The sequence below is a fragment of the Rutidosis leptorrhynchoides genome, chromosome 10, assembly GCF_046630445.1.
Source record: "Rutidosis leptorrhynchoides isolate AG116_Rl617_1_P2 chromosome 10, CSIRO_AGI_Rlap_v1, whole genome shotgun sequence".
Taxonomy (NCBI): domain Eukaryota; kingdom Viridiplantae; phylum Streptophyta; class Magnoliopsida; order Asterales; family Asteraceae; genus Rutidosis; species Rutidosis leptorrhynchoides.
In genome coordinates, this window is record NC_092342.1 from 20,108,161 (window position 1) to 20,130,353 (window position 22,193).

Here is a 22,193-nt window from a genome sequence, read left to right on the forward strand (position 1 = left end):
ACTTGTAATTTACATTTTGGGACACGTACCTTTGTCAAAATATAATCTTAAATTATCCCTAAATTATATCGCTGTAGCAATTCACTGTAGCAAAGTAAATTTTACTGTAGCAAATAGTGATTTTTGAAAACACTGTAGCTTTTCTGGTACTGTAGCAATTCGAAAATACTGTAGCATATTAGTATTTTACTGGTTCATCTTAAACGTTTTAGTTAACTTATCTAAATATTAATCAGATAATCAAACCAATAAGGTTAATGCACAGTATCATTTTCATAACACTTTGTTACGTTTTCAAGTTATAGTATATGTATCTATTTACATATAATTGTTCGCGAATCGTTGAGAACAATCGAAGGGTAATTGAATAGTTCAAAATTTTGAGATTCAACTTCATGGACTTTGCTTATCGTGTCAGAAACATTAAAGATTAAGTTTAAATTTGGTCAGAAATTTCCGGGTCATCACAGAATGTCTTACAAACTGATCTCGCCTTAAATAGTTGTGCCGAGGAATTCTGACCGACTCTAGACAAGATTTCATCAATCATGTCTCCGGGTAGGTCTCTTAAAATATTGGGTTGTCTATCCATTTTGTGTTTTTATACTGTAAAATAGACAAGAGTTAGATTCATAAAAAAAAAAATACTTATTAATACAAGCAATTTTTACATATATCATAAAGCATAAGCACACATATTACATATATTACACCACACAAATACAACTATCTTATTCCGACTCGCTCTTCTCTTCTTGTTCGGTTTTGGTTCGTTTTGCCAAGTTTCTAGGGATATATGATGTTCCCCTAATACGAGCCGTCATTGTCCACATTGGTTTAGAAAAACCTGGTGGTTTAGAGGTTCCCGGGTCATTGTTACAACTTAAGGACTTCGGGGGTTGACGATACATATAAAGTTCATCGGGGTTGGAATTAGATTTCTCTATTTTTATGCCCTTTCCCTTATTATTTTCTTTTGCCTTTTTAAATTCAGTTGGGGTAATTTCTATAACATCATCGGAATTCTCGTCGGAATCCGATTCATCGGAGAATTGGTAATCCTCCCAATATTTTGCTTCCTTGGCGGAAACACCATTGACCATAATTAACCTTGGTCAGTTGGTTGAGGATTTTCTTTTACTTAACCGTTTTATTATTTCCCCCACCGGTTCTATTTCTTCATCCGGTTCCGATTCTTCTTCCGGTTCCGATTCTTCTTCCGGTTCCGACTCTTCTTCCGGTTCCTCTTTGGGAACTTGTGAATCAGTCCACGAATCATTCCAATTTACATTTGACTCTTCATTATTATTAGGTGAGTCAATGGGACTTGTTCTAGAGGTAGACATCTATCACATAATATCAAACACGTTAAGAGATTAATATATCACATAATATTCATATGTTAAAAATATATAGTTTCCAACAAAAATGTTAAGCAATCATTTTTAAAGAAAACACGGTCGAAGTCCAGACTCACTAATGCATCCTAACAAACTCGATAAGACACACTAATGCAAATTTTCTGGTTCTCTAAGACCAACGATCGGATACCAACTGAAATGTCCCGTTCTTATTGATTAAAAACGTTCCATATTAATTGATTTCGTTGCGAGGTTTTGACCTCTATATGAGACGTTTTTCAAAGACTGCATTCATTTTAAAAACAAACCATAACCTTTATTTCATAAATAAAGGTTTAAAAAGCTTTACGTAGATTATCAAATAATGATAATCTAAAATATCCTGTTTACACACGACCATTACATAATGGTTTACAATACAAATATGTTACATCGAAATCAGTTTCTTGACTGCAGTTTTTACACAATATCATACAAACATGGACTCCAAATCTTGTCCTTATTTTAGTATGCAACAGCGGAAGCTCTTAGTATTCACCTGAGAATAAACATGCTTTAAACGTCAACAAAAATGTTGGTGAGTTATAGGTTTAACCTATATGTATCAAATCGTAATAATAGACCACAAGATTTCATATTTCAATACACATCCCATACATAGAGATAAAAATCATTCATATGGTGAACACCTGGTAACCGACATTAACAAGATGCATATATATAAGAATATCCCCATCATTCCGGGACACCCTTCGGATATGATATAAATTTCGAAGTACTAAAGCATCCGGTACTTTGAATGGGGTTTGTTAGGCCCAATAGATCTATCTTTAGGATTCGCGTCAATTAGGGTGTCTGTTCCCTAATTCTTAGATTACCAGACTTAATAAAAAGGGGCATATTCGATTTCGATAATTCAACCATAGAATGTAGTTTCACGTACTTGTGTCTATTTTGTAAATCATTTATAAAACCTGCATGTATTCTCATCCCAAAAATATTAGATTTTAAAAGTGGGACTATAACTCACTTTCACAGATTTTTACTTCGTCGGGAAGTAGGACTTGGCCACTGGTTGATTCACGAACCTATAACAATATATACATATATATCAAAGTATGTTTAAAATATATTTACAACACTTTTAATATATTTTGATGTTTTAAGTTTATTAAGTCAGCTATCCTCGTTAGTAACCTACAACTAGTTGTCCACAGTTAGATGTACAGAAATAAATCGATAAATATTATCTTGAATCAATCCACGACCCAGTGTATACGTATCTCAGTATTGATCACAACTCAAACTATATATATTTTGGAATCAACCTCAACCCTGTATAGCTAACTCCAACATTCACATATAGAGTGTCTATGGTTGTTCCGAAATATATATAGATGTGTCGACATGATAGGTCAAAACATTGTATACGTGTCTATGGTATCTCAAGATTACATAATATACAATACAAGTTGATTAAGTTATGGTTGGAATAGATTTGTTACCAGTTTTCACGTAGCTAAAATGAGAAAAATTATCCAATCTTGTTTTACCCATAACTTCTTCATTTTAAATCCGTTTTGAGTGAATCAAATTGCTATGGTTTCATATTGAACTCTATTTTATGAATCTAAACAGAAAAGTATAGGTTTATAGTCGAAAAAATAAGTTACAAGTCGTTTTTGTAAAGGTAGTCATTTTAGTCGAAAGAACGACGTCTAGATGACCATTTTAGAAAACATACTTCCACTTTGAGTTTAACCATAATTTTTGGATATAGTTTCATGTTCATAATAAAAATCATTTTCTCAGAATAACAACTTTTAAATCAAAGTTTATCATAGTTTTTAATTAACTAACCCAAAACAGCCCGCGGTGTTACTACGACGGCGTAAATCCGGTTTTACGGTGTTTTTCGTGTTTCCAGGTTTTAAATCATTAAGTTAGCATATAATATAGATATAGAACATGTGTGTAGTTAATTTTAAAAGTCAATTTAGAAGGATTAACTTTTGTTTGCGAACAAGTTTAGAATTAACTAAACTATGTTATAGTGATTGCGAGTTTAAACCTTCGAATAAGATAGTTTTATATATATGAATCGAATGATGTTATGAACATCATTACTACCTCAAGTTTAGTAGGTAAATCTACTGGAAGTGACAAGAAATGATCTAGCTTCAAAGGATCTTGGATGGCTTGAAAGTTCTTGAAGTAGGATCATGACACAAAAACAAGTTCAAGTAAGATTTTTACTCGAATTAAGATAGTTTATAGTTATAGAAATTGAATCAAAGTTTGAATATGAATATTACCTTGAATAAGAAAGATAACCTACTGTGTATAACAAAGGTTTCTTGATCTTAGATGATTACTTGGAATGGATTAGAAAGCTTGGAAGTAAATTAGTAAACTTGAAGGGATTTTTGAAGTGTTCTTGAAGTGTTCTTCCTATGATGATTATAGCTTGATTCTTGAAGTAATTTTTGATGAAGATGATGATTAACTACTGGAAAAATACGTTCATAATAGTGTGTGTGTGTTGAGAGAGAATTAGAAAGAGAATTGGAAGTGAAATGGAGTGAATGATGAGTGGTAATTGGTGAGTGGTGAGTGGGGTTAAAAGGAGTTCTAGTTAGTTGACTAGCTCATGGTAGAAGTTAAAATTGATTAGTCATACATGACATAATCAAGAGTGGAATCCCATGCTAGTTCCTATTGGTATATACTCATAGTAAGTACATTTTGAAGCTGTGTATAATACGGGTAAGAATACGACTAGAATTCTTGATGAAAGAAAAGAATGGAAAAGTAACTGTAACCATTTTCGTTAAGTATGAGTGTTTTGATATATGTCTTGAAGTCTTCCAAAAGTATTTTAATACATCTAAATACACTACATGTATATACATTTTAACTGAGTTGTTAAGTCATCGTTAGTCGTTACATGTAAGTGTTGTTTTGAAACCTTTAAGTTAACGATCTCAATTAATGTTGTTAACCCATTGTTTATTATATCTAATAAGATGTTAAATTATTATATTATCATGATATTATGATATATTAATATATCTTAATATGATATATATACATTTAAATGTCGTTACAACGATAATCGTTACATATATGTCTCGTTTCGAAATCCTTAAGTTAGTAGTCTTGTTTATATGTATATAACTCATTGTTAATATACTTATGGAGATACTTACTTATCATAATCTCATGTTAACCATATGTATACCCATATATATATATCGTCATGTCGTTTTTACAAGTTTTAACGTTCGTGAATCGCCGGTCAACTTGGGTGGTCAATTGTCTATATGAAACATATTTCAATTAATCAAGTCTTAACAAGTTTGATTGCTTAACATGTTGGAAACATTTAATCATGTAAATATCAATCTCAATTAATATATATAAACATGGAAAAGTTCGGGTCACTACAACCTGGGCTACTGGAAAGCTGATTTTCAGTTAGTTTGGTTCGAGTAGATGATTTTCCGTTTAGGCTTCGTCTTAATCCGAGTTACGATTTAGGATTTATGGCCCTCCGAGAGTCACTACACCCTATTAACGTTGTGCTGAAATTTATGACCTACTCGCACTTAAACCGTCGCCACGGTCAAACGAAGACGAGTTAAGTTCTGAAAATTGGTCAGCGGTTAGGGGACTCATATACGGAGCCATAGCCACTGACTACGCATCTTTTCGATTTACGTAGAGGTCGTAGAAGCTGACCGAAGTTAGCCTATTATTTCGATCTCTATTCTTGTCAAACTTACTTAGCTTTTATGATGATGAATGATGATGATGATGACACTTAAACTTATTTTATGCACTATTAGAATTTATAAAGACAACCTACTGACCTAGTAACCTTTGATTTAGGTTGACGACCTTTCGGACCGACTTACTACTTGCGTACTTTCATTACCGACTTTACCGCTTTTATCACAGTGAGTTATAGCATCCCTTTTTACTTATACTATTTTTAGGACTAAGAATACATGCGCTTTTTACGTTTTACATACTAGGCACGAGTACTTAAACTTTATATGTGTGTGGGTTATACAACGACATAAACATTCCCCTTAGCACGGTAACATTTAGTCATTGGTTTTTGAACCGGTGAACGCGAATCTTAGATATGGATCCATAGGGTTTGACATCCCCACTCGGGCTAGTCGCGCTGGCATTTAACGGGTGTTTAATACTTCGTGAACATACGCACTCGCCAAGTGTACTTTCAGGGGGTTATAAACGTTAAGTCTAGTTACCGGGTGCCCACGGTTATACATATACTTTTCATACTGTTTTGTTATACTGAAATCTCGTGGCCTACCTTACGTTACTGTTACAACTTAAACTATAGCTCACCAACATTCGTGTTGACTTTTAAGCGTGTATTTCTCAGGTGCCTAGAGGTTTCTTGCTTCCGCTGTTAGATTTGTTGTCTTGCTGTTAAGGACCTGCTGTATTAGTTATCCGCTGCATTACTAGAGATGTCTTATTCATGGAACTTTTCTTTTGCATTCGTAGTTTATGTTAATTTCAAACAATGGCTTTGTAAGGACCTTAGGGTCAAATACTTATGTTTATGCTCCTATTCGTAGGATGCACGTTATCTTTTGTAAAACGCTATCTTTTTATGAATGCACACTTGTTTTCAAACAGCATATAGTGTTTGACCGTGTGAAGATCCTGTTGTTGACGAATCGTACACGATGGTTTTGTACGGGGCGTCACATAATAAGTGGAAGATTAATTAAACTGCAACAATAAAAAATAAATCAATTCTATTGTAAGTAAATTAAATCGTATGTCATGTATGAATATTAAAATATGTTAATGTTAGAAATAAACTAGTTTAAGCTATTTTAAATTTACTTTTAAAATTTATTCTTTATTATTTTAAGTTACATGTAATTTATGAACATGTGAATATTTCATATTTAAAAAATAAATTAACTTTTGATTGTCAACGAGTGATGGAGACAACCTCTATTAGAATATGGTAAAAATACACCTTCTAGAATTTTTATAACAAAATACATTTTAAAACATACGATTTTACACCACACATCAGCTCGAACTCATAACACGATTTGTTTGAACTTGCTGTGTGACTGATTTTCTTCTATCATTGATGTGGATATTTTTACATAATCGGGGAATGGCATTGCACGAGTTCGAACTCGTGTTCAAGAGAGTTTAACTATCAAATAGTAAATGTTAATTTTAATTACAAACCCATTAAGTGGCATCACACGAGTTTGAACTCGATTCCACACGATGCGTTAGAACCGATGAGATTACGTTGACAGCCTTCATGAGTGTCACATATTACAAAGTTCGAATCGAAGAGGTTGTGTTCGAACTAATAAGTTCAAATGAGTTCATAAAACCATGTTCGAACTCGTGTTATGCCATTCACTGAGAGCGTGAATGAAACTTATGATTACCATTGGATCGGTTAAACTCTGTATAATACAAGTTCGAGCAAATCATGTTTGAACTCATGCTATTCCATTGAACGAGTACATATGAAAAAATGATCACAGTCGACGAATATCTGGTCACGAGGACTACAAACAAAACGTGTTCGAGTTCTAGACAGTGATAAATCCAATCACGTTTTTTTTTTTTTTTAAATTTGCTCATTTTGTGTGCATTACAAATATGTATTGTACACACATGCGATGCACAACATTGTAGATTAGTAAAAGTGTGGGTCGATGGCTCCATTGGACACCTTTTCATAGTTTCTAAGTTTCAACTTACCCTGGCCCAATAGCTAAAAGAGCCCGTCCTGCCCGAAAAACCTCATGTGATATAAAAGCCCTAATCAACCCTTCACAAAACTAGGGTTTACAATCTAGCAGCAATTACCATCATTTCAAAGGAGTAGCCGCTACCATTACCTGCAACTCCCTCCGACTGCAATCATGGTATGCCTTAGATCCTTCAAATTAACAATCTATTTATCTTTATCTATATCTGTATTTCAATTCTAATTTTAATTTCATTTACTGATGTAATACATCAATTCCGCAGTCGCTAGTCGCAAATGAAGATTTCCAGCACATTCTTCGTGTACAGAACACGAACGTTGACGGAAAGCAAAAAATTATGTTTGCTATGACGTCGATCAAGGGTATCGGTCGTCGTTTTGCTAACATCGTTTGCAAAAAAGCTGACGTCGACATGAACAAGAGGTAGTTTCTGGTTTTTATATAACAGTAGTTTGTTTTGTTATGATCTGATCATGTAATTAGTTGAGCGTAAACTTTATGATGTACGAGTTAATAACTCTAGCTCACTTTAATTTCATATTCGATTTAAGTTTATATCTATTGCTATAATTGCTAATATTAATACTATATGTGACCTGGTAGACTTAGTTAGGGAATAGCAAATAGAATGCATTGACATATGCATCAGTATAGTTTATCTATAGACCAAAAGGTGCCTTTAAAAAACCACATTTACAACATCAAATTGTAAGATTATGGTCTTTGAATCTATGTAACAACATAATGTTGACACTATGCGTGGCCTGGTAGACTGAGATCTGGAATTGGTAATAGAATACACGGACACTTGCATATCATCTCCTGAGCTAAAGCTGCTATAAAAATCACTTTTTATAACATGAAATTTAAAGAGTTACGGTCTATGATTCTGTTTTGCAACTGCTTTTATTGTTTGGACCAGCTGACTGGAATGTAAATAACAGGGGTGGATCTAGCTTGATATTAGTGGTAGCACGGGCTACCACTGAAATACGCAATCTAGTGGAAATTTTTTAGGGCTTTTAACTAGTGACACTATTGGATAGTGTAAATTTTTTTGGGTGACACCACTGTAGTGTAACTTTTTTTGAGCTTTTAACTAGTGACACCAGTGACTAAGATTTTCAGATCCACGACTGGTAAATAATATGCGATTTTGGATTTGTCTGCTGAATTTTATTCTTCAGGAGCTGATTTGTGCAGCCTGTAATATATTATATGGGTTATAAAATGCAAACTAGAAGGAACATTGTGCAAAAATCTGAACACTAAATTTGGGTTTTTAAGAACAAATTTTGGTGCTGTTCAAATCATCTTGCTACACATTTGATATATTTATATGAATATTGTCACTTGTTGACTATTTTTTTTTGTTCAGTTCCCGTTCTAATGATGTTGACATGAAGTATTATTTTCATTATGACTAAATGTTTTAGAATTGGTGAATTATGAAGTTAGACATGTCAACTTAATATAATTATTTGATATTTTTTACAAATGTTTACATTATTTACTTTTAGGTTTAGATTGTTTTCACTTACCTAAATATCATGTGCTGTTTATATATTTATTGTACTATTTACCATATGGTGGACTGGTTGCTTGGTTATTATTGCTCTTTTTTCCTTTTTTGATATTTACCTCATGATTCCAATCTGACATGTTCATGGTTGCAATCATAGTCTAGACTATTAAATAATCTTAAGAGTTATAGTTTTGGATTCGGAACTTGTGATTTATATTCATGTTCGAAATATTATTCTCTACTAAGCTTTTTTAAAATAAAATTCGCAGGGCTGGAGAACTTTCCAATGCTGAGATTGATAACTTGATGACAATTGTGGCTAATCCACGCCAATTTAAAATCCCAGACTGGTTCTTGAATAGGAAGAAAGATTACAAGGATGGTAAATACTCGCAGGTCACATCAAATGCTCTTGACATGAAGTTGAGAGATGACCTTGAGCGTCTGAAGAAGATCAGGTTAGTCATGTTTATTTTACTTAAGAGAACCTATTTATTGAGTTTCCACAGTTTTTATTTTGGCCACTTATATATATTAATGTGGCCAAAAAGTATGAAATGTCCCACAGCAAAAAGTGTTTTATAAAATCTTAGACCTGCATATTTTGTTTATTCAAGCTTACATTGTTTAAATCGTATACCTGCATATGGATTTCAATATAAAAATAGCTACTAATAGGTGCCCTGAATAGATAAGGTTTGTCCTGTTTAACTGAAATCTTTTATTTCTTTATCTTCCTTTCTTTAGTTTTACGAGTTGAGATTAGAACTGTGTTTTGTTGGTAAATTTTTGACATGCTTATCTGATGTGGCTTACTAACAGGAACCATCGTGGTCTTCGTCATTACTGGGGTCTTCGAGTGCGTGGACAACACACAAAAACCACTGGTCGCAGGGGAAAGACTGTTGGTGTGTCCAAGAAGAGATAGATCTTTTTCTGATTTTAAACTTAAGTTACTTTCTCCTGAATCTCTACTGTTATCAGTTTTGAAGTTTGTATGCCATGGCTATAGTTGTGTACTATCTTGGATGGTTTTGGGTAGTATGTTTATTGGATCTCTTTTGAGGTAATGTTCACAAATGATATTTGAGATTTTTGGATTATGTTTTCTGTTTATCTGTCATGCTCATGCCTATTCGTCGAGCTCATTTTGGTTGATACGATTTGAATGATTTGGTTTGACTTTTGAGTGTGTATTAAACCTGATAGCTATTGTCATACTACAATGGAGTATTATGATATACTATCATTCCAACATATATCTATTAACCGCTTCGCAGAATGCCCGAATGAGAGTAAATTAGCATATTTTAGTATCTTACATATCCACCTATGAAGCGCACTGCGCACAAGATAAATGCTTTGCTAGTAGTCAAAGATTAAACATTGAAGATTGTATTGTATATAAACAGGTTATTTTTGGTTATTATACTTTTGAATTGCAATGTCATGATTTTATGGCAGCTATATGCCTATGTATCTTCTCATGAATAAAAACTCCCAAATGTGAGCGCGAAAAGAGAATTCGAGAAACGTAGAAACGTGCGCCAACAGAGGCGGATCCAAAGTGTTAAGGAGGGGGGCAGCCGCCCCGGTGGATTTCGAAATTTTAGTGCAAATTTTTTCGATTTTTCGATTTTGCCCCGGTGGATTTTTTTTTGCCCCAAACCCTTCATAGTTTGCCCAAAACCTCCATATTTTGCCTCAAAACCTTTGTATTTTGCCCAAAAACCTTTATATTTTGCTCAAAAAACTCTATTTTTTGCCCCAAAACAAAAAAAATTCTTCACGTTAAAAAAAAATTTCGCCCCCGGTGAAATTTTTTCCTGGATCCGCCACTGCGCCAAAGTAACTAACCATTTTAATTATTACAAACCTTTTTTGGTCACATTGACATCAGTAGAAATGTAGACCACCCGCTTTGATCACCTTTGAGGCAACACACTTGAGAAACATATTATCTTATGTCTTTAACGCATGAAGTTGACCAAGTAATGATATCTCAGTTAAAATAGTCAAATGAATCAACTTTAACACATTAGAAGCAACAATAATCACATCAAAACGACATTAAAGTTATCTTCACATAGTGGAGCACTAAGCACAACCCTTTGGAACATAATTGTCTTCAAGTCACATCAAACACAATATCGGAATCATAAGTCACAAGGAGAACACACTTTTTATAACAAGAAGACGCGAAGAATAAACAATGCAATGGCCATAAGCCCATCATTTTTTTTGAACGTTAATATCGGCATCATCAAAGGGGACTTAACCACCTTCGCAATCATATACCACTCACACACGCGTTAGGAGGAAGCCCAAATCGCAACAACACTGGCAGTACGGTTGAAGGTTGAGAAAACCCCCTTCGAGAAGCTAATTGTTGGTAGCACCAGTTAGATCCCGGCTCTTGAAATCGAACATACGTCTACTCGTTAAGGACAAACAGGCCGTTCCCTTGTATACCACTCAGGTAATGCCTCGGTAGTACAATTTTGTCCATCATAGTCAGCTAAAAAGTAACATAGTTATCACAAAAGTAACATAGTTATCACATTTTTTTGGCTGTGCACTTTAAATTAAAGTAATTATCATAATCTAATCTTATCATTAATCACTTAGATAAAATGTTAGAATAAAATAATGGTAACTTATCTAATTATACACTTGTCTCAATTACCACTTTTCATCCTACTACCAATTTCTTCCCATTATCTCATCTAATTACATTTGACCATAATTATCACTGATACGAAAACAGTACAGAACAGCTTATTAACAATTTCAAGTTGCAGCAATTAGTTCAAATTCACATTCAAACACCCTTCAATAACACATTCCAGGAGGAAAGTTGTTCCTAGAAAATTATTCACAATTTGTTGGTTAACAACACTACTATTTCACGATTCTTGTTCAAATTTAGGTTGATCTCAATGCTGGCACATAAAACAAATTGATACAACTAAGAATCTCTACAAATGTGGCTCTAACAAAACCAACATCACAAAGTCTAAAACCAAAAGTAGCCAAAATCGCATGTGCAAAACTAGCCAAAAACACACAAAGTTAGGTAGGTTGTGGGCATCAAACTAAGTGGTGAAAGAAAAAAGAGGGAGTCCTACATCAATGATCACAAAAGGTTGAACAAGATAAGCAAGTCTTCTCACACTTTAAATACAAAAGTAACATATTTCGGTTTCTATCAATTTCTCCTCCTTCTAAATATCCGACTTATTATCAATTCACAATTCAACTAACACATAAAAAGCCATAACTAACACATCAACTACAATGCATATGATCAATTAAGCATAAACACCGAAAACGAACTTTAAACGAACATAGTGAACACTTCTAAGCACATAAACATTATAGATAGGAATGCAGCAAGAATCAAACTAACTCTGCAGCCAAACAAGTTAAAGGGTTGTATTCGAATACACATACTTTGAATATCAGAAACCATCAATTTTCATCACATGTAACTCAAGAGAACATTACAGTTAAAAAATAAAAAAAACCAAATAAAAAAATTTCAAATACTATATACTATACAAGAACAAATTGCCATGATTTGCAGCATCTTTAGGTACAATAACTACAAGTTCTCCGTCACTAAACGACGCCGTCGCAAGCTCCGGCTGTGTAGACGCCGGAAGCCTAAACCTCCACACATCAATCTCCAATCCATTCACCGGATTAACACCATCATTAACCACTCGATTTCCACCAACAACAATCTTCGTAACACCGGGATAAATCTCAATTGTGTGAGCAGCAATATCGGTACCTATATCATCATCTGTATCAACAACGAATTTGAACGAATCAGATGTTTCATGAATCGAAACATCAGCGTCGGAGTAAAACGGTAATTCGAGAACTTTGGCGAAGATGTGTGGAAGTCGGAGGAGTTTCTTTTGCCGGAAAATTACTCCGGCGGTGGTGGATTCGGAATGGATATCGTAACGTACGGTGATATTTCGTTTATTAGATGATGGATGAACCTTCATGGTTCGTTGATTGAAATAAAGGGGGAAATTAGGGTAAATGAAACCCTAGGTTGGGATATGGGGAGAGTAATGATGAAACTGGAAGATGTGAAAAATGATGAATTTGAGAGAATGAATTGAATTTGATTGATGATGAGTGGTAACTCATTGGTGTGTGTTCGTAGCCTATACGTACAGGTGAGATGTATCTGTATGTGTATTTGTGTTGATTTTATTTATTTATTTATTTTTTGGATTTTTTTTTTTTTTTTTGACGAAAAAAGATGAATTGTATTAATTGAAAAATCTTCATTAAAACAATGAAGATCACACAAATTACAATGACGAAGTCAAACTCGGTCAAAATGATGAAAACAAAATAGAGTTACAATTGAATCGAAACTAAACTAATAACACAATAAAGAAGGGTTGTGATCCCATACATAAGAGCGGAGACCATTGCAAAACTTGATATTAGTAGCCCAAAGAAAAGTCTTTAGCTTTATATTGCGAACCAACACCGAACGACAGGTGAAATTCCTTTGAAAATGAAGTCATTTTTTGCCATCTATATAGCTCAACTAGCGGCGGGACCGATCAACCTCTAAAACTTAGAGGCTTTAATACCCGAAATAACTTTTGGCCAAGTGGAAGAAGTAACATCTTTTGATTGTACAAGTGTACGGACCGCGTCGGAAACCAAATAGCCACCTTCCATTGAAACTGACCAAATGACTTGGTCACATTCCAACTCATTTAAACAAACAGAAGCTAACATATTGAATAAACTCTTGTATTTTGAATGTATCGAGTAAAGAAAGAAGAAGAACCAAGATTAAATTCCATGCTGTAGGCTGCTTAGATAACAACAAATTAATTCGGCATTGTTTAACAGTAGCCAAAGGGAGGTAAAATGAATCAAAAAGTGAAGGAAACACATCCTTTAACACACAATCGTTGACCAAGAATCGTGCCAAAACAAGATTTTCGACCCGTTTCCTAGCTTCCATTTCCAAACATTTGAACTCACAATGCATTGTAAAGAATTGTCTTGTTGCAAATTGATCAAATCTTTTCATATAGGTGAAATTTGATAGAAGTGTAAAGAAGAAATTGAATAGCTAGGAATTGAAATTGAAAGCGGTTTACCATCACACCCTTGTTTCCGAGGCCACGGGTGTTCCATGAGGCGATCCTCATGGCTTTGATTTTTTGGTTGGAGTGTCATCGTCGGCCATATTTTGCATCAAAACATCAAAATTGGCCAACTCTTCTTTGAAAGTGAGTTTTTTCCCTCCAAATTGGACTCGGTTCTTATTGTTATTTTTTAAACAGGAAGTTTCACCAACAACATGTTGAATCTCACTTGATGTATCAAACATACCAGAAAGATTAGTAACATTGTCTATCCAGTCGTTGGATTTGCTTCTCCTTTTAACCTTGCTGCTATTGTCATCGATAAAAATAACAGGATCAACACCTGAAGATATGGGTATGCATCTAGCTTTTATTTTCTCACATGAATCTTTACAACTAGTACCATTACACTGATTCTGTTGATCGGTTTTAATCGGACAAGATGAGTTAAGTTTAGAAACAAAGGAAATTTCTGAATTGAAGAGTGTGTTATTTTTTGCAGGAGATTGAGATTGAGAAGAGTTTTTGGGTGATGAATTAGGGAGTGTAGGATAGTCATTTAGGTTGAGAGAGAATGGGACACGTGGCAGAAGTGAGTTGGGTGCCGAAAGTACCGAATCAAACAATACCACTTTGTCATGTCCATGTGCCATGCTTTTAGCCTTGAAAAGAGATTTTTTTTATCTCTTTTTCTGCTTTTCTGTTTTCTTCAACCTTTTCCTTTTGGTCTTTGATAGTGATCCAAACGAACATATATTTAGTCGCAATATCATCCCAATATGTAAAGTTTTTAGTTGTAATTGTTCTATTTTTAAGTTGTAATCGTTTAAATAAATAAATGCGAAGTCGAAGCACGAAGATTAAAGAATTGAAGAAAAAGTGCCACTAAAGCCATAGTGCACTCAAAAGTGCCACTAAAAGTGAGTTAAAGACTTGCGCGGATTTTGGGAGTTAAGGAAAATAATTTTTTGTGCAAATTACAAGTTGCGAAACATAAAGTACGAGATATTAAAGCGTACGAAAAGACGTTCGAAAATTCGGAACCGAGACATAAACCGAGCATCAACGCGCGACTCAACGGAGCTAAAATTACAAATCAACTATGCACAAGAATATAATATAATATATATATAATTATATATATTATATTATATATTAATTTAATCGAGCAGCCCACATTTTGCAAAAGAAAATATCCTGATCCAGCTGGCCATGCGATCGCATGGCCTGGAAGAGCAAATCACATGCGATCGCATGGCACCCAAATGCTGGCCAACTCTATAAATTGCAACGAATTTCGACGAGTTTACACACACCTTCACATACTTCTTTCTCTCTACATGTAATATATATATATATATATATATATATATATATATATATATATATATATATATATATATATATATATATATATATATATATATATATATATATATATATATATATATATAATTTTAATTATAATTAAGATTAATAATAAGTTATGGTTTAGTTGAGTTATTGTAAGAAATGTTTTACGGGTCTTAAAGTCGAGACTCTGTCCGTGTAACGCTACGCGATTAATAATCACTGTAAGCTATGTTCTTCCTTTTTAAATTAATGTCTCGTAACTAAGTTATTATTATGCTTATTTAAGCCGAAGTAATCGTGATGTTGGACTAAATATTAAGACGGGGTTATTGGATTTTGTACCATAATTCGGGTTTGGACAAAAGACCGACACTTGTGGACATTGGACTATTAATAGATGGGGGGTATTGTCTAATCGAATGACAACTCATTGGAATCTGTCGAACCTATCTTCAAATTAGTTAATCTAATAATTATTAAATGATTATGCATGTCCTATTTAGTGACGTTTATACGACATCTTTTACGATCATTTAATTAATTATTTGGATTGGGTAATTGATTATTCATTATGGCCAAGTGAATAAATTAATGTATATGGACTAATTAAAACAGGGGTGGATTACATACAAGGATAATTGGTGTAATTGTTAACAAAGTATTAAAACCTTGGATTACACGTAGTCGATAACATGGTGTAATTATTAACAAAGTATTAAAACCTTGTTACAGTTCGAATCCCTAATTATTGGAATATTTGACTTCGGGAATAAGGTTAATTTGACGAGCATATTATAATTATGACCGATGGACTATTACGGGCAAAACCCAGATAGGTATCAAATAAGCCAGGACAAAGGACAATTAACCCAGAGTAATAATTTAAAATCAAAATGTAACGACCCTGGTTTTTCCAACGTTTATTTATTAATAATAATTACTATTAATACGTATGATTAAACAAATGTATGTTATTACATTTACATGTTGCCATGATTGCCCGTACTTGACTTTAATTGCCCGAAACGTCTTTGTGACACCCGAGACTTACACGAATAATATTTTTAGAGTATTATTTACATTCATGATTGATTTTATTAATCATTTTAATTAACTATGGTGATTAGTTAGTTACTTGGGCTTTAATTGGATTTACTTGTTAATTAATTGAACTTGAGCTTTATTAGTGTAATGGACTCTTGATATTAGGTTTATAAGCCCACCCTACCTTTTAAGTGGACTAAATAGCCCACTCTTCCTTGTAAGTATTATTTAGAACATGTAACTAGTTAGTTAAAGCAATTGGAATCTTGTTAGCTCTTAATCCCCATGTAAACCCATCTTTTATCCAACTTTTGAAGGCTTTACTTGCAATTACCTTGTGAACACTTCCCTTTCCCCTCTTTGAGCTGCTGACCGTCGGTTGGGATGGCTACAAGGAGTGTTTTTGTTTTCATTTTTGCATTACTTCATTCCTTGTTTACTCTCTCAAAAACACACACACAAAATACTTGTAATTTCTCTCAAACATTCTCTCTTTTCTCTCTAGTTGTTGTAAGTAACTTGGACTCTTTTTCTCTTTTTCATTTCTTGTAAAAACCGAATACTAATCACTCTTAATCATCATCATCATTTGTTGTTTGCTACTTGTTCTTGATTATTATTTAGTTACATGTATTTGTTAGTTACTTTACTTACTAGTTTCCAAGAACCAAACTTTCTAGTTTGATTCTTCATTTTATCTTGTTATAACAAGAACAACAAGAACATAAACTTACTAGTTATGTTCTACATATACTTTTTTAAAGGATTGTAAGTTCATGTGTTGAAATCATACTTGTAGTTCTTGAAGTAAACTTAAAGTTTACTTTACTTAAAGATCAAACTTTGGTTGAATCTTTAAAAGTATGAACAACCATGAACCTTTTACTTGTTTATTTAGTTTATCTCTTTATATCATGCACTTTAATTTCATGTTTGTTAGTTAAATGGTCAAGTACTACAAGTTATTCTTGATCTCATTAATCTTGAACTAAAAGTTAACTTTAAAAGTTCAAGAACATATAAATGAAATTTTTTAATTATAACTTTGTACACTTATGTTAGATCTAGACTTTTGAGTCTTGGATCTTCAAGATCAAACTAAGAACTATGTTCTACAACTTAAGATCTTGATTTCATAAGTTCACTTTCAAGTTTGTAACTTATTATTAGTTTTAAAGTTCATGTATGTGTTAGATCTAAGACTTTGATGTAACTTTGGTTCATCAAAACACTTGCAACACTTAAGTGAGTTGTGCTTCATGTCTTAGACTTACACTTGGGTTATGATGGCCAAAACCTGGTGAAAATGATGCAAACACATCAATGGGTTGTACACTTGAAGCTATAGGCATCAAGGATGAGAACCATGATGAACATCAAGCACCAAACTCACCGGAACCCATTATTTTTTTGCTTTCTGTCTTCTACCTACCGTTTTCTGGTTTCTGTAACAGACCAGTAGACCTGGGCTGTTGTGATTATGATTTTCAAATATCTCTATTTGAGTATATAACTTTTCATATAGGACTCGTCATAATCCGAGTTACGGTTTAGGATTTATGGCCCTCCGATCGTCACTATGTCCTTTTAATGTTGTGCAGAAATTTCTGACCTACTCGCACTTAGACCGTCGCCACGGTCAAATGAAGACGAGTTTGCTTCTGTAAATTTTACCACACTTAAAGGACTTTTATACGGAGCCATGGCCACTGGTCTCACCTTAATTCAATAAGGGTAGAGGCCGTGGTGACTGACTGAAGTCAGCCTTTGTTTTAAACTACTTTCATAAACGAAACTTACTTTACGCCTTTTGTTTGATGATGATTGATGATGACCTTTAAGACCTTATTTACGTACTTTTAAATCTATTCAGACGATTTACTGACTTATTACTATTTGACTTAGGTTGAGGACTTTTGGACCGATTACTTGCACACTTTTCCCGACTCGACTTTACGACTACATTATTATTGTGAGTTATAGCATTCCCTTTTTACTTTAACTTATTTTGGGAACTGAGAATACATGCGGATTTCATGTTTTACATACTAGGCACGAGTACTTAAACTTATATATGTGTGGGTTATACAACGGCATAAACATTCCCTTTAGCTCGGTAACGTTTAATCATTGGTTTTTGAACCGTGAACGCGAATCTTAGATATGGATCCATAGGGTTTGACATCCCCACTCGGGCTAGTAGCGCTAGCATTTAATGAGTGTTTAATACTTCGTAGACATACGCACTTGCCAAGTGTACTTTCAGGGGGTATAAACGTTAAGTTAGTTACCAAGTGCCCACGGTTAACATATACTTTATCATACTGTTTTGAAACGCTCTTTGTAGCACTGAAATCTCGTGGCCTACCTTACATACTGTTATACTTAAACTATAGCTCACCAACCTTTGTGTTGACGTTTTTAAGCATGTTTTTCTCAGGTGCTTGAGGTTAGCTTCCGCTGTGTACTAGTCGTGCTGTAGACACCCGCTGCTTAGAGTTGTTATCGCATGAACTACTTTATGTTACATTCAAACATTAGTACTTTTGAACTATGACTTGTAACGACCATTGTGGTCACATACACTTTTTATTTGCTTCTACTTAGTGAAGCATGCCTTTGGATTGTAAAACATTTGATGTCGGTTATGACGTCACCTTTTTATCGTGAATGCAACTTCTTTTATTACAGCATATAGTACTTAACCTTGTAATGATCCTGTTGTTGATGATTCGTACACGATGGTTTTGTACGGGGCATCACATTTGGTATCAGAGCATTGGTTGTAGGGAATTAGGTTGCATTAGTGAATCTAAGACCGACCCGAGTAGGATTCACTAATAGGACTAATCTACAACTTGCTAGTTTACGTGTTTCTGCTGAACTTACTGCATGCTGCTGCTTGCTTTTACTGCTATATGCCGTATGCTACTACATGATTTCACTACTGTATGATATCACTTGCTTTCGATTGCATGCTACTTCTGTACGATTCGTTATTATTGCCATGCTACTTATTGTTATACATGATTTAAACTGTTGGCCTAATACGTGCTTGCTTTATGACTTACTGACATGGAAAATTTATTTTTCCTTGTTCAGATGTCGGATGTTCCACCTGCTATCATTTTTGGCAGTTTAGACTCGTCAGCCACCCCACCTGCTGCTGCTGCCGACACACCGATCCCGCTACCCACGAGTGACCCCGGCGCTTCATCTTCCGGGACTAGCAGCCAGGCGCCTGCACCAGTGGCTACTATTGACAGACACGTGGACCCTACAGAGATTCCAGCTCCGTCTGCTCCCGGATCCTCGGAGCCACAGCCCCGCATCGGTGGTGTTGTGATTCCCGCGGAGTTCGGGGAAGGGCCATTCCGTAACCATATGCGCATGCCGTGCCGACGCGCTCCTAATGGACGTTTAGTGCCGATTCTGCCATTCAGATACAGACAGATGATGGCCGCTCATGGACGACCAGTTCAGCCACCCGTGTCACCACCACATGATTCATATGATCCTTCATCCGATGACTCCTCTACAGATGACTCCAGTGACTCCGACGAAGAGAACCTTGATGACGTACCTATACAGGCACCCTCCACCCCGCCGAAGAAGCGGTACCGTCCTGATGGCACCATCATTCCAGGGGTGAATGGAGGTCGTGCTTTCACTGACGCTTTTGGTCGGCGTCGGAGGGTTACTGCCCGTAAACGGATTGTGCCGTACCCTGCCGACCCACAGATACGTAAGGTTCCCCGTTACGTACTGACTATTTCTGGAGCCGGGACATCTGCACCCCGTTTTGTGCGGTCTGCACCATCTGCTCCACCGGCCCCACCTACACCACCAGCACCGCCTGCCCCACCATCTCCTTCTGTCGAGGAATTGACAAGGAAGGTGGGAATCCTCCGAGCTCGGGTTACTGAGCTCGAGGAGTAGTTGGCTCAGGTTTTAGACATCCTACACCCACCTTCACCGTAGGACCTTTTGTATTAGATTTCATGATGTAATCTAGTTGTAGTTTCATATTTCACTTATGTTTTGTACGAATCTATCATGATGTATGAAACTTATTATTAATGAATGGAAACTTTGTGATGTTACTTTTTGCACAAGTGTTCTATTTACGTTACTGTATGGTGTTTTGCGGTACTTGTATCAACTTGCGTTACTTAATTAACATGTGTTGTGTTGTTTACATGTTGGTTGTTATATACTATATTATCATATATTGAATGCTGGATTTTGACTTGAGTCAAAATGTTTGTATAGAACACCATAGCTAACGGTCGATCCACACCTACTGCTGCTCAAATTGAAGAGATGATCCAAGAACGCGTAGCCGCAGCCCTAGCAGAAAGAAATCTCCAAGCTCCACCGCCACCACCACCGGTTATCCCACCCGTTCGAAATGGGTGTACTTACAAGGAATTCCAGAGCTGCAAACCACATAACTTCAGCGGCACTGAGGGACCGGTTGGTCTCACCAGATGGTTCGAGAAACTTGAATCTAGGGGTGTTCATCGGTTCGGTTTTCGGTTTCTTCGGTTTATTCGGTTCGGTGTATTCGATTTTGAAAATTTTTAGAGTAAAACCGAAAATCGAACCGAACACCGAATTCAAAACTAAAACCGAACCGAAACCGAAACCGAAACCGAAAACCGAATTCAAATTCGGTTCGGTTTTGGTTAAAACCGAAAATCGTAACTCTAATCACACTGGCTATTAGCATATAAAGCTACACTTATTACACCATTAAAAGTATTTTAAAACGAAATCTAGCTCTAAAATCACCGATGCAAGTGACAACACCAAACTAAGCATTTGTATTTGCCTAACTTTTGCATAAGCTTCAAATTTTATTAAACTAGCTTATTCATAACTCCGAAAACACATATTGGTCTTCTTTGTGAACAAACTTGTAGTTAAAAGATGGAAATATACTGTATGAGTAACACTGAGTTTTTTGTTATACAAAATTCAATAAACTGTAACTAGAAGTATAAGTGTAAAAATTTATATAAATTACAGATAAACTTAGATTGAGAACTAACCTTAATTAAAATATCACCAAAAGTTAAAAAGAGAAGATTTAGGTCATGAATATGTATTAAAGGGTAATCAATCGACATGGGTGGGTTACGTTTTTTTGGAAAGAAGGACATGAAGGCATAAATTTACAAATACTAAAATGGAGTAATGGATAATTTTAGGTCACCCAAAATACATAGGCGGGAAATGAATATTTGGAAACAAATACCCGCTTAGAATTGAAACTTGCTGAATGAGATAAAGTTGGATCCAAACATGTTAGTGTTGTCTCTGACAAAACTTGAAACTAGTCTTTCTTTTATCCCATATAATAATAATGTAATAGAGTATATAATATAATATAATATATTTATATATTTATGTTTATTAATTATAATTCGGCTTTGAATTCGGTTTTCGGTTTAACCAAATTCAGAATTTTTAAAACCGAAAACCGAACCGAACACCGAATTACAAATTCGGTTTCGGTTTTGATCGATCCGAAAACCAATTTCAAAATTCGGTTTGGTTTTTTCTGGTTTGGTTTCGGTTTGGTTTTCGGATTAAACAGTTTCAAACCAAATACTGAACACCCCTACTTGAATCAGTATTCCGAGTTAGCAACTGTTCGGAGGACAACAAAATCAAATTTGCTTCTTGCACGCTATCTGACGGCGTGCTCACGTGGTGGAACACAATGGCACAGGCACAAGGCATTGATGAGGCGTATGCTACGCCATGGGAAGAATTTAAATGTGCCATGATTGAGGAGTATTGTCCGAGAACCGAAATCCAAAAGATGGAAATGGAATTCATGCAGTTAAAGGCCGTTGGAACGACCTTGATGGTTACAATAGGATATTTTTGGAACTAGCCCTGATGTGTCCGACAATGGTCACCCCAGAATTCAAGCGAATGGAGAGATACTTCTGGGGACTCCCTAAGAGCA

General features: G+C 35.0%; 2 protein-coding genes across 2 annotated transcripts; one reads left to right on the forward strand and one right to left on the reverse strand.

The window, feature by feature from the left end:
* Positions 1 to 7,207: 7,207 nt before the first annotated feature.
* LOC139872631 (small ribosomal subunit protein uS13z/uS13y/uS13x) lies at positions 7,208 to 9,784 on the forward strand. Its single transcript, XM_071860543.1, has 4 exons — positions 7,208 to 7,312; positions 7,419 to 7,579; positions 8,951 to 9,139; positions 9,504 to 9,784. Exons 1-4 carry the CDS (start codon positions 7,310 to 7,312, stop codon positions 9,607 to 9,609), a joined length of 459 nt encoding a protein of 152 aa, XP_071716644.1. The 5' UTR covers positions 7,208 to 7,309; the 3' UTR covers positions 9,610 to 9,784.
* Positions 9,785 to 11,606: 1,822 nt separating this feature from the next.
* Positions 11,607 to 12,700, reverse strand: LOC139870079 (uncharacterized). The gene is made up of 2 exons (XM_071857929.1): positions 12,243 to 12,700; positions 11,607 to 11,733 (listed from the first exon to the last, which is right to left on the reverse strand). The coding sequence occupies exons 1-2, from the start codon at positions 12,698 to 12,700 to the stop codon at positions 11,607 to 11,609; spliced, it is 585 nt and encodes a 194-aa protein (XP_071714030.1).
* Between the last annotated feature and the right edge of the window lie 9,493 nt (positions 12,701 to 22,193).